The sequence below is a fragment of the Apium graveolens genome, chromosome 6 (assembly GCF_009905375.1).
Source record: "Apium graveolens cultivar Ventura chromosome 6, ASM990537v1, whole genome shotgun sequence".
Lineage (NCBI taxonomy): Eukaryota > Viridiplantae > Streptophyta > Magnoliopsida > Apiales > Apiaceae > Apium > Apium graveolens.
In genome coordinates, this window is record NC_133652.1 from 255010140 (window position 1) to 255023566 (window position 13427).

A 13427-nucleotide genomic window follows, 5' to 3' on the forward strand; every position below is an offset into this window, starting at 1 on the left:
TGAATAAAAGTATACATTTTAAGTCAAGAAAAGAAATTGTAGAACAAAACATTCATAGCGATGACTTTTATACATCTTTATAAAATACGCGTAAAATGTCAAAAAGACTTATATTTTGGGATGGAGAGAATATTATTTTTTGTACACGGAATATGTGATCATATTCTTATTCTTGTGAATGAATTATGGGCCCGTCTGTGGATTCTTAAAAAATGTAATTTATAACTTAAAGTTTAAAGTTGAAAGGTGTCGTGATATGAATTTCGTAACTTATAACTTAATTAGGTGTTTGGATAATTTTTACGTATAAGTTACTTATAAGTTGATAATGTGTTTGGTAAATTATAACTTATAAGTTATAATTTTTTTTAAACAAAATTAAAATGTATATTTCAAATTACATGAATTAATAATTGTGATGCATAAATAAAATAAAAAATAAAAGAAACAGGGATGATGACATCGAGATAAAACTAGACTTTAATATACACTGTTCATCTCGATGAAAATAAAATTATAATATTGAATTGGGTTAAAAAAATAAACTAAATATAATTAGATTTACTTATATAATTAAATACAAATAAAGTTAGGAGGAAATGACATAATATTTTTAAAAGTATAATTTTATAAAATATTACACAAAAATATAATATGTTAATATATTTTTATTTATAGAATATTTAGTCCATGTAATTGGTAAAGTCATTTTTTTAATTGTAAACTGTACATGTATTTGGTAAAATCATTTTTAAACTTGGTAATTGATGAAATTGGGATGTGCAAAACCAGCACCCAGTTGGATGTACGGTACAATAGTCGATTTACTTGATTGTCGATCCAGACCGCCGACCAAGACGGAGTATGTGAAATCAATGGAGTATGAAACAAAACAAGCTTACTGTAATTTTTAACTAGTGATACAAATTTTATAATAGGATAAACATGTCGTATTATTATAGTATCTTTAATTATTGTAATAAGTCAACGAGCTTCTAAATTATATTATCTCCTACATTCAACTATACACTACTTTATTACATTATTAGATTTCATCGGTCAATTATTAACATGTAAAAGTCAAGAGATAATTATTATAATAAGTATTGCATCTATTATCGATGAAAATAGATAATATCCAATAAATATCTATTTTAAAATTTACCTGAATGCATTAGATACCATTCATTCATCTGTACTACAATTACTGGCACTTTTATTTTCGACAAGTCTTTTTGATTATTTATTTTTAAAATTACGGCCCTACAAAACTTATCATTAAAAACAATTATATGAAATAATTATTTATCTTTAATATAATATACCGGGATTCACTAAGTTATTATCATTTATCTAATATTTATTTTTCAATTATAGTGTCTTTGTTCAATTGCCTGATATATAGTAATCCTCTGGTTTCAAAATACATTTTCATTTGAAAATTATGTTAACATGTATGATTTTTTTAAAATATATGTTTATATAGTAATATTAAAACTGAATACCTTATATCCACCCCTTACCACCTTGTTTCCCATTTTGATCTCACTTGTAATAGACAAAACAAAGACATACAAATAGTCAATGACTATCTCCTTGTTCTTCTAATCTCTTCCTCCTACTAGCTTCTCACTACTTGTGTTTGTAAGATTTGACAAGTGTGTACGTGTGTGAGAGAGAGAGAGAGAACAAAAGAGGAGGTGATAGGCATGGCAGCAGAGAGGAGTCCAATAACGTGGTCGGCAGGAGGGACGGAAACAAGATCGCCCGTGCCGTTGTTGTACAGGAGAAGATCAAGTGGGGAGATAATGAGGAACATGGCTTCTGTTTCAAGCAGTCTTTTACCTGCTTTTGGTACTGTTGTGGGAGAGGGATCTCCTCCTCTTCGTACCTATATTATTGCTCCTTATGATCGCCGTTACAGGTCATTTTATTCTATTACTACACTCTCTTCATCACGTCTTTGTACCCACGTTATTTAATTTTGTATATCATTTTACATGATGATTATGTCTCTTTAATTTAGCATAAAGAGTGATGTATTCCCCTAAAATAAATTTTGACTTTTTTTTTTATTATTGAAATTTTTGAAATTATAAAAATATAAAATATATTTATAAAATATTATTGATATTCTTCCTTAGTTTAGTTCTTGGATCCCATCCCTGACCATAATAACATATTTTTATAAATTATTTATGGAGTTCATATTTTTATTGTAACTCTTGAAATCTATCTATATTTTATAAATAAATATATTTTTTAGAATACATATTATCTTAGAAAATATGTTTCACAAATATCAAAATATGTGTATTCTGCAAATATATGTTCTCTAACTAAATATTTATGTTTTGTTGAACAATATATTTTATAATTTTTTTTACTTGTAAATTGTATATAATCTGCTAGATTTTCAATAAAATAAAGATGTATGTAGAATATTATTCGAAAATAATGTGTTTTACAATATTTTAAGATATATAAGAATTCCAATTAAATAGTGAAATTCATAGTGATTAATATTCTGTTAATATCGTAATAGGGGTAGCTTTTTAAAACTTGATGCTTATTAAAAAAATATTAATTTAATAATATAACTTCACACTTAAATACTTATCATAAATATGTTCTCATTTAAACGATGATCGTAAATCAATAGTTATGACTATAAGTGACAAAATATATTGATTTTTCGGTTAACATCTACTCTCATCAAGTGAACATTTTACACTTAGGTGTGGCTGATTCTCACAAATTGAATCAACCGATCATTTTCATATTAAGAATTGAAATAATTATATATTTAAGCAACTGATAAAATAAAAATTAACACTGGAATAGAAATAGTGAAGTTTCAGTTAGGGGACACTGACTAAGTATATATTTATATATTTCCTTTACAAGTAATTTTGGACTAACATAGAATTTCGGGTAAAGCGAAAAATTAACAGGAAATTAGAATTCGAATAGAACTATGAATTTTGCCTAACTTTGATCCCAAAATGATGGACCCTTATTAATAAGCAGTTTTGGGGTTAAATCTCATGGTATGCCAATATGCCTTACTTTTATTATTAAGTAGGAGTATTTTATTTTACCATCATAGCAAAAAAATCGGAAATTGATAAGTGTATTTTCTTTTAATTTTATATAATTAATTATCACAAAAAATAAATACTGTAAACTAACTTTCACGACACATTTATTTGGAATTCAAATAATTGTAAAAAGCTTTTGTCATGGGAACATGCTTCAATCAGATACAGTGGTTAAATTTAAGTGGGACATTGTTTGGTGTTGAAGAATAATTTGAAGAATAATTCAAGTGTATATTGTGTAACATTGCACCAAAGAGGACTATTGTGATATCAGTTTTGGAAAGTAGTAACAGCCACTGATAGTGGTACTTGTAAATGTCACTATGGAGGAATTAAGGGAGAGCATGTAGGCTGAAACCCGATATTCTAGACATCGGGGGTCACTTCAGGGCGGTGGAGTGCCATATGTCACTACATTTTTTTCAACTTGAGTGCTGTGCATAATTAGAATTTTTATATGCACTTAGTAACTTTGGAGTGCATGGAATTTGAGGCAGGTGGTGGCAAGCATTTCTAGTGTTACTGGTCGTATACTCAGCATGGTCATCTCCATTCGAATTAGCCTTTAAGGAGGTTGCTACTGGATCACTTCTGCCGGTTGATTTGGTTGTCGATGCCTTCTTCGCGATTGATATCATTCTCACTTTCTTTGTAGCTTACCTGGACAAATCTACTTATTTGCTTGTAGATGACCACAAGCAGATAGCTGTAAGGTACAATCATTTCCCCCCTCAAGTTTCAAATTTTTGTTGCCATAAATTTATATCAACTTTATTTTTATATATTTTATGTCCTGGCTCAAAGGGCTAATAAACCTTATAATTTACAGAAATATGTAATATATACATTTTATAACTTGGTGCTTGTCATTCGCAAACACCAAAGTCCTAGCATACCTATAAACATGCTCTTAGGTCGATGGTAATTGACAACTACAGGGACTTCTAAGATGAGCAGAATGTCATCGATCGATTCCTACTTTGATGCCTCTTGCATCTATCTTTACGATATGGTTTTCTTGTTTTTGTATGTTAATGTATTCTTTGGTCATTTCAGGTATGTTACACATCTATGGTTTCCCATGGATCTTGCATCAACGCTACCATTCCAGACAATCTACCGTATTTTTGCAGGAGAAATGCACCGTGGAGAAGTTTTTGGTTTTCTCAATTTGCTCAGGCTCTGGCGATTGAGGCGTGTCAGCGAACTCTTCTCTAGGTATAACATTCCACGGCTATTATTAATATACACTGCATCATCAAGAGTATGAAATCATGTGTGTAACTAGTGTATGTGCATTTGAGGCCTAAATCTAGTGGATTCAGCTTTACTTCGATTCTAACCTAGTTGAATTGTTACTTACAACCTAGATTCAGGAGTTTCTCTGATGCTTCTCTCTTTTAAGTACACGCATTGTCATTTGACTAGAGACTTGGCACAATTGACATGTAAAGAGGGATTAGCTTTTTCTGTAAACAGATTAATTTCAAAATACATTTTGACATATCTTTGAGATGAAAATCCAACTGTTTCAATAATTTTTAAAATTATGATTCTAATCTAGAATTTTTAAATTTTAACAGATTAGAGAAAGACACACGATTCAGTTACTTCTGGACGAGATACTGCAAACTTATTGCTGTAAGTATATACTTCTTTCTAACCACTTCATCTTCCTAAACCAAATACTGTTCTTCTTTCTATGTCCCTTCTACGTGTTAACTTCACAAATTATGCACATTATACAAGTGTGTTTGTAACACAAACACATGCATACGTGCACTCACTAATAAAGTCATGTCTAAGAGAAAAGAAATTTTTCAACTCCAATTTGGTAAAATTCTCTTGGGTCCTGAGTTCCAAATATTCAGATTGAGTTGAAGGTTAGGTGATCATTCATTTTGAAAAAGGTTTTGTTGTTGGATTTTCACAGGTGACATTATTTGCAGTGCACTCAGCAGCTTGTTTCTACTTCTGGCTTGCTATACACCATAAAATACCAGAGCAAACGTGGATCGGAGCTCAAGTTGCAAACTTTGAAAATAGAAGCATCTGGTTGGGATATACTTATGCGATGTATTGGTCAATTGTGACGCTTACTACAACTGGTTATGGAGATTTGTACTCGAAGAATACAGGAGAAAAAGTTTTCAACATCTTCTATATGCTATTCAATATTGGCCTCACTGCTTATTTGATTGGAAACATGACCAATCTCATTGTCCATAGTGCTATTAAAACATTTGTGATGGTAATTTCTCCTCTCTTTTCACGTTTAACTATCCTTAGGTCTGTTATGAGGTTTTAGCACTGTTTTTAAGAAACTCGAACTCTAAAATCGTTAAAGAATATTTGAATTCTAACTTTCGGGATTAATTTCCAGTATGCATTTTATCTGGACAACTGTAAAGAATCAAAGTTAAGAATGGCTAGCATAGCAAGCACAGAGACTATATAACTTTCATTTGATTTGTCCGACTTTAATGTTTTACTTTTGTAGAGGGACTCCATAAATGAGATCTTGAGATATGCAAGTAAAAACAGGCTTCCAGAGGGTTTGAAAGAGCAAATGCTGGCACACATGCAACTCAAGTTCAAGACAGCAGAACTACAGCAGGAAGAAGTGCTTGAAGATCTGCCGAAAGCAATCAGATCTAGCATCGCTCAGCATCTTTTCCATAAAACTATAGAGAATACCTACCTTTTCGAAGATGTCTCTGAAGACCTTATCAGCCAGATGGTAAAATGCGCTTCTATCTTCTTTAACATTCATTTTATAAATAACAGATGTAAAATCCCTGGCTCTGTTCTTCCTAATTTTTTTTAATCTACTATTCATTGTCATTGAGATCATATACAACTTTTACATGTACTTATGCTACACAAGTAAATTTACCTGAGCAGTATGCTGTGCCTTTTGACTGACAGGTTTCAGAAATAAAAGCAGAATATTTTCCACCCAAGGTTGAAATTATCTTACAGAATGAGATACCAACAGACTTTTATGTCATCGTATCTGGAGCCGTGGTATGACAGTGTAATTAATTTATTTTAATTAAGTGTAATTCAAAATCGCAATATCTGACAATCTGAAACTGCAGGATGTAATAACACATAAAAATGGACTAGAGCAGGTACATTTTATATCCATAATATTTATAATATAATTAAACTTTGCATTTATCAAGAAAGAATTTCCCGGATGAAGAACACTGTGTAGGAGGCTATCGTGCATTATTATTAAGCCTAGTCAACTGTATCATTTTTCTTTGTTTCTTTGTTCATTAACCTGTCAACTTGTTCATCTGTTGCTTTGCAGTTAGTAACAAAATTAAGTTCAAAGGATATGTTCGGGGATATCGGGGTTATTTTCAATGTGCCACAACCTTTTACGGTGAGAACCAGGAGGCTTTCCCAAGTAATCCGGATTAGTCATCATAGTTTTAAGGATATGGTGCAGCCGCATAACGATGATGGAAAGAAGATCCTCAGAAACTTTGTTAGGGTAGAAATTTAGATCTTACCAATTTTATGATAATTACCTCGTGTCTTATTTACTAATTACCTCCACAGAGATTTTTTAAGACAAGTAGTAAACATTCTGCAAGAACTGCGTGGACATCATTTCTAATTATCATAAAACTAATGTCGCAGTTGCTTACACAAATTATTTAAATTGTGCAGCATTTGGAGGGTTTACAGAAAGAAGTGCTGGATGAGATACCATTTCTATCAGATATGCTGGCTGACCTGAACATCGAGGTAGTTTCTTCTCTCTGAAAAGTACCACAAGTTTTTCTTGGTTATTCTGGCATAGTAAGAGAGCTTGAGGAACTAATTAGCTAGTAGTGAAGAGGTTTTTGAAGGATAATTTACTACATATCATTAGTATCAAAGAGACTTCTTGATATGTTTTTTTTTAAACATCTCATACGAGATAAAAAGGTGGGAGTGATGAAATTCGTATTCATATATGATATAGTTTGTTCAGCTGCTATTGATAATATAACAGCATGCTATAGCCTATAATCTATATACATACCTATACGTGAGATCTGTATGTGCACTAAGTGTACTCAGCTAAGAAAGCCTGAGTAAAAGCATTTATTTGGCACTCTTGTTTGTTTTATTGACTTGCATTTTAAAAAATAGCAGCATCAATTATCAAAGACTAAGCTAACAATGTCAGTTCTGTTCTTGATCTTGCAGCATTCAGGATTACTCGACGAATCACAAGAAAATCAAACATCAAATTATGGTCAAGGAGAAAATATAGGTGGTCTTTTTTTTTTGGTTTTCTATATTTATATATCTATAATGGAAGTTCAGAAAAATAAACTTAAAAGCAGTAGTTTAAGATACTTGTGCATTATTGCCATTAAGTCGCTTCGTACATTAACAATGTCTTTACATTTTGCATAATGCTCAAGTTTGTGAGTAAAGAAGTCATTATCATTGTAAATTTTACTTCTGGAAAGCAATTGCAGCTCATTTACAACTATATCCATTGCCTCACTGCTTAGTCTGTGCTATCATTTTACAGAAACACGTGTAGATCCTGCGTCTTCGAGTACATTCCCCATGAGGTTAGTGATACATGGGCATCATCCAGATATTGAAACAGAAGATGAGGTAACAGGAAAACTTATCCATCTGCCTGAATCAATGGAAGACCTTCTAATATTGGCAGGTGAGAATTCAGTGATATGAAGTTACATTTAAAAGACCAATTATCTAGAAAGCAATAATATATTTCATATATAACTAGTAAAGTGTGTACTACAAAATATTGAGTAAGCAAATTTGGAGACTTTACATATTCACATGCATATCGTATAGCAATCTCAATGAGTTTGAACAGATATGAACTATATAGGGAGAAATACATTGTAATTTGCTCGGTTTTTGCTGATGCAGAGAAGAAGTTTGGGAAAAGAGGAAACACAGTAGTAATGGCAGATGGCTCTCAAGTAGAAGAATTGGATGCTTTGAGAGAAAACGATCACTTGTATATCTTCTTATCCGAACAATCACAACATTAAGGATCAGGATCAGCACAGGCACAAAACATTTGCAGTTGCTAAATGTGTAGTAGTACAATGTTGAAATATATACATGAATGAAATGTATATCTTTGCTTGTACCCTAGCGGATACTCTTCTTGGTAGTAAGGGGTCCGCCTTTATTTGCAAAATGCAGCAGAGTCAGCAAAAAAAGAAAAATGAATCAAATATTTATATGCAGTTTTATAAATCATGTTTTAGATTAGGAGGATTTTTATGTCCACTCCTTAGTCATTTAATGAGGAATTTGAAGCAAAAGTGATCTCCAAGAAACTCTAACTCTTCTCTAAAAATTTAAGAGCTTCAAACCTTTCCTCGGACATGAGGAGGGTAACTTTCCTCCTCTTTTCATTCTTCAATTGTAAAAATGAAAGCATTCATGGTGCTGTAAGAAGATTCGCCATGGCAACACTTGTCTTGCTCTCTCGACAAACATCTAGAATCTCCTCTGAAAGCTTGAAATGATACTTTAGTCTCAGGAAAATACCGTGCAAATTAACTCTTTTGTGGCACTACGAATTCACAAATTATCCTTCCACTGGTTCTCATAAAGGGATGCCACTGATGAAATCTAGTCCAAGTTCTAATCTACAGAAATCGAAAATATATATTAATGCTATATACATATATATTAATGCTATATACAGTGACACTTGTTGCTACTACCATGTCAAATGTGTTAGTCCAAGTCTAATCAAGTTAATAAATAATTTCGCGCGATTGAGCTCAAGCTAATCCTCTCTAGTCTCTATGAACAAGAAAAAATAAAATGCATTTTACCTAGAAACTCATTCTTTCTGTGTTTAAAGCACCTGCTCTAGTTATTTCAAGCAATTGGAAATGAGCCATGATAAGTCCGAGCGTGCAAAAATCCTACACTTGGTTTAGTGCTATAGATATCACTGATGTTTTCCTGAATGATGTCTTTTAGATTATGAAAAAAAAATTCGATAAGAACAATAGCATGGCCTTTCTTTACAGGTATCAGAAATACAAGCAGAAAATTTCCACCACGAGTAGAAACTATCTTATAAAAAGAGATATCAAGGTTATAATACGTAGGGGCTGTGTATAAAATTAATTTTCCAAAGGTCCATAAAGCACAATCACCATGTTAATCCAACAGTGTAAACACCACATATATCTAACAGTGCAAACATGCAGGAAATTCTGAAAAGCAAAAAGGGTTTGCTCAGGTATGCTATCTGATGTTTCATAAACCCACTGTAGCACAGAATATTGTCAATGCAAAGATTTATACAGCTATTTAAACTATAAGCAGACAATGTCACATATAGTTTTAAGCACATCCCACATTAAGAGAAGAAATCTAGTGAAGAAACATAATGTTTATGTCAGTTAACTCAGACAGCTTCTGGAGTAGCTGTAGCACTAAGATAACAAATAGCTGACCAGCTTCTCCGCAATATAGAATGAAACCTTCTCCTCGAAATGAACGAATTCACCTGGATAGCAATTTGGTAAAGAGGTTTAACAAATATATTAGATAAAGGGCAGGTAAAATGAGATATATAATTGCTCAACTAAAAAGACTTGTGAATTTTGTAAACTCAACCACAGGATATAGAAACAGCATGCTTGCTCAAGAATGCATTAAGACTGTTTGCTAAAAAAAATTGCTTATAATGGCAATCATATTATAAAGCATCCATTCCCAGACAACAGTTTACTAAAAGAGCTGCAGGTAATTGATCAAATGAGCTGCATGTAATCAAAACGATGACACAAGATATGAGAGACCTTCATTATCTTGGTAGAAAAACTACAACCTTATAGTTTTCGTAGTTGAATACAATGAACTTATAAACACTGAATGTGATGAAGACAGAGTAATGGAGAAAGGCAAACTAGTTGAATTTCAGTTTAATTCCTAAACTCTTTGTTAAATTAAATCTTAGAGATTTTAGTTCTTATAATTTAAGCAATCTAGGTACAACTGATATCTTTAATCAAACAGGAGTGATTTTCAATGTGCCCAACCTTTCTGGGCGAGAACAAGAGGCTTTTTCAAGAAGTTCAAATAAGTCATTATCATTTTAAGCAAAAGTGGCAACTGTTAAATAAAGATGGAAACACAATACTGACCATCTTTCATAACGTCGAAATACATATCAACTTAGTTTGCACATATTGTTCCTAGATAGCTACAACAGATGATTAGACTTTAATGGTTGTCATCGTATAGATATGAAGAGTACAACAATTTATAGCAAGTCTAAATTTCACAGAGAATCTTGACGCTACTAAAATGCGAGAACAATGTTAAGTTCTACGTTTTAAATATTTTCATCATGATGTTAGTTATACATGTGCATCACCCAGAAAAGAACAAAGTAGAAGATAAAGGAACTGGAAAATTGATCCATATTCCTATTTCAATAGAGCTTATATGTGTGGCTGGCGAGAAGCAAGATATTTACTGATTCATTTCATGAATTGAAATGAATCAGTAAATATGTTAGTAAGACTGATGGCAAGAAGTAGGTTAAGCATACTTACTATAAGTCAATCCTGTTGTTCAGCAAGTCTAGAACTGCGTAAGCAGCTTTTTGGAAACGGTCCTTTTCTTCTTCCAAAGCTTTCTTCCTCTCAGATGCAGTGTCTTTGCACCTTTCTATTTCTTCCATAATGCCAGCAGAGTTTTGATCAATTTCACTGTCAAGGTTATGCATATGATGAGGCAGAGCATTAATTAGTTAAAGGTACACCTGTAATATGACTGACTATTCTTTCAAGGTTCAAAAGCATGTAGGCTAATAAATCATTAAGCACTGTCCACTGATGCAAATTGGCATAGCGATGATTATCCGCAATTCAACCAATAAACAAGTGGACCAGGAAATAACCATCAGTGGACCAGGTATAAGTAGATGTTGTTTGAAAAACAGCAAGAGAAAGACTAGCAGGATAGATGAACAGAAAAAGAAATTTTTGGAGCAAGTTAAGCTAACCAAAAATAAGAAAGATTTGATAAAATGTCTACAATCTACTTGTTGAATTCAAAGCAGCTGCTAGTTAAAAAAAACATCGATAAGTTAATAGAGTTTGTCAAACCTACGTCGTCATCTTAAGCATGTTCTCCATTCCTTCTTGTACCTGCTGTGAGAGATCTGCAACGACAAAACACACAAATTTATATGGGCATAAGCATATGAATCTAAAACCATCCAGCTCCATCAATGATACAAGCACAGATTCAAATTAGTTATAAGACTCTCCAGTAAAAGCAAAAGAGCTACCACAATTCCAACACAGGAAAGAAATATGACAGCACTGCATGATTATAATTTATAAAAAACTAGTTAGATATTTAAAAGTAAAACTTATCAGATATTCAATTTAAAAATTTATCAAAACTGTGTTTATTTAAGAACCTCTCCCTCTCAATGCAATAATCAAGGAAACAATTTGGACTCTCGTCACTTGTAAACTCACGAAAGTCTCTTTATAAGTACCACAGTATGTCATTTTTAAATAGTCTGCAAACCTCTAAATGCTCATTACACAATCGAGGCACCGCCAACTCCAAACTAACTTTTGAACTTCCGGTCATCAAAATCCAATCCCATATGATTGTAAATATTACACCTCAGAATAAAGGAACAAATAACTTATGTTCAACCTATAGTCGATTAGCGGTACACAACACACAAACAATCATCTACCAATATAAAAACAACCTAAACTGTTATCCGAGTAATTTAGTCCAATCCCGTAGTAAATATCAGATCTACAAGGCACAACTACACAAAATCAAAAATTGGAACAGCCTAATTCAAATCCAAGCTAATCAAGCATAAAATCATCTATCTCAACCAAAAGGTAGATCTTAAAGTAACTACAGATCCAATGAGATTCATGCAATAAAGCTCGTTGGCTTAACCTGGTTATAACAGGTCTCATCTCGTAGCAACAATATAATTCACATTCATAATCAACAATATACAAAATCAGAAGCGGGAGAGGGAGGGAGGGAGAACCGTAGAGAAGAGATGAAAGCGGAGATTCAATGTCTGGCTGAAGAGCAAGCTGAGTATCCGAAGACGTCATTGTTAAACTTCAAACTTCAATTTCAATTCAATTGGGCGCGATTTATCTGAATTCCCAAATTTGAATGGTGCAAGGCTATTTATACTACAACAAAATAAATGTAGAAAATAATATCCTTGTTATAAATATTGACGGAAAATATTGTGCCCGTTTGGGAAATTTTAAAATAAGTAACTTATAATTTAAAATGATTAAGTGCGAAACAAGTGATAAGTTGATAAATACTTATAAGTTCTATAAGTATTTGGATAAATTTACTTATAAGTCAGAAGTTTTTTTACTTAAATGAATTAAAACAAATAATTATTAAATACAATTATCTTAGTTCATGAATTTTAAATTAGAAAATATTTAAAAATTTATATTTTAAAATCAAAACTTTAGAAAAAAGTGAAAAAATGAAAATAAGTTGAAAAAAAATACGTCACTGCCAACTTTTAACTTATCAGCTTATAAGTTGGGTCGACAAACACTCGTCGATAAGCTGTTACGGGCTTATAAGCCATAAGTGGCTTATAAGTATATTGTCAAACAGGCCCATTACTTATGTTTAATGTAGAGGAATTATTTGAGAATAGAAGATATGAAGAGAAAGTTGTATATGATTTCATTAGCTAAATGAGCTATTTATAGTAGTTGGTTTACAAGTTTTACTAAGTAAGTTATTCAAATATTTTTTATTAAGTATTACAAAACTTCCTCCATAAGCTTTATAAGTCTTACTCGATAAACTTTACAAGTCTTCCTAATTAAGTTTCTTTCTTAAGAAGCTGTGCAAATCTTCATCAGCAAGATTTGAGAGATTTCATCGATACGCTTTGACAATTACTTTATATTTATTCAAATATTTTAACACTCCCCCTTGATTGACAAATGCGAGTTATTGCAAAGATTGACTGCCTCGTTAAAACCCTGCAAGGAAAAACCCAGTGGGATAAAAACCTTGACGAAGGAAAAAGAGTGCAGCCTCCCCCTGAATAAAATGTCTCACATTTTGACATTTTGATGTAGCAAATTTTTTAATCTCCGCATACCCATATTATTTCTCAGCTTCTCAAATGTTGATGTAGGTAGTGACTTTGTAAGTATATCCGCCAGATTATCACATGAGCGAACTTGTTGAACATCAATATCACCATTTTCTTGAAGTTCATGAGTGTAGAAGAATTTTGGCAATATGTGTTTTGTTCGA

At 32.1% G+C, this 13427-nt stretch overlaps 2 protein-coding genes across 3 annotated transcripts; one reads left to right on the forward strand and one right to left on the reverse strand.

Annotated features, from left to right (window-relative positions):
* The first annotated feature begins 1404 nt into the window (after window positions 1-1404).
* On the forward strand, window positions 1405-8354 carry LOC141668340 (potassium channel KAT3). 2 transcript variants are annotated; one of them, XM_074475186.1, is made up of 13 exons: window positions 1405-1924; window positions 3599-3814; window positions 4158-4319; window positions 4685-4742; window positions 5035-5352; window positions 5602-5841; window positions 6030-6128; window positions 6203-6235; window positions 6421-6495; window positions 6786-6863; window positions 7311-7377; window positions 7645-7791; window positions 8019-8354. In XM_074475186.1, exons 1-13 carry the CDS (start codon window positions 1710-1712, stop codon window positions 8141-8143), a joined length of 1833 nt encoding a protein of 610 aa, XP_074331287.1. In that variant the 5' UTR covers window positions 1405-1709; the 3' UTR covers window positions 8144-8354. The 2 variants fall into 2 exon arrangements, with proteins under 2 accessions (XP_074331287.1, XP_074331286.1); XM_074475185.1 differs by having other exon boundaries at window positions 1408-1924; window positions 6421-6606.
* An 853-nt stretch (window positions 8355-9207) lies between these two features.
* Window positions 9208-12303, reverse strand: LOC141668341 (uncharacterized). The gene is made up of 4 exons (XM_074475187.1): window positions 12166-12303; window positions 11244-11295; window positions 10685-10840; window positions 9208-9630 (listed from the first exon to the last, which is right to left on the reverse strand). Coding segments are annotated over exons 1-4 (279 nt in total). The 5' UTR covers window positions 12236-12303; the 3' UTR covers window positions 9208-9629.
* Between the last annotated feature and the right edge of the window lie 1124 nt (window positions 12304-13427).

Excerpts from the sequence above, each read along its gene's own strand:
- LOC141668340 (XM_074475185.1), top strand. The coding sequence starts at position 1,710 with ATGGCAGCAGAGAGGAGTCCAATAACGTGGTCGGCAGGAGGGACGGAA. Across the intron at positions 6,129-6,202 it reads TCATCGTATCTGGAGCCGTG|GATGTAATAACACATAAAAA; the intron begins GTATGACAGTGT and ends CTGAAACTGCAG. Across the intron at positions 6,864-7,310 it reads TGGCTGACCTGAACATCGAG|CATTCAGGATTACTCGACGA; the intron begins GTAGTTTCTTCT and ends TTGATCTTGCAG.
- LOC141668341 (XM_074475187.1), bottom strand. The coding sequence starts at position 12,235 with ATGACGTCTTCGGATACTCAGCTTGCTCTTCAGCCAGACATTGAATCT. Across the intron at positions 11,296-12,165 it reads GCTTTCATCTCTTCTCTACG|ATCTCTCACAGCAGGTACAA; the intron begins GTTCTCCCTCCC and ends TTGTCGTTGCAG. Across the intron at positions 10,841-11,243 it reads AACATGCTTAAGATGACGAC|TGAAATTGATCAAAACTCTG; the intron begins GTAGGTTTGACA and ends TAACCTTGACAG.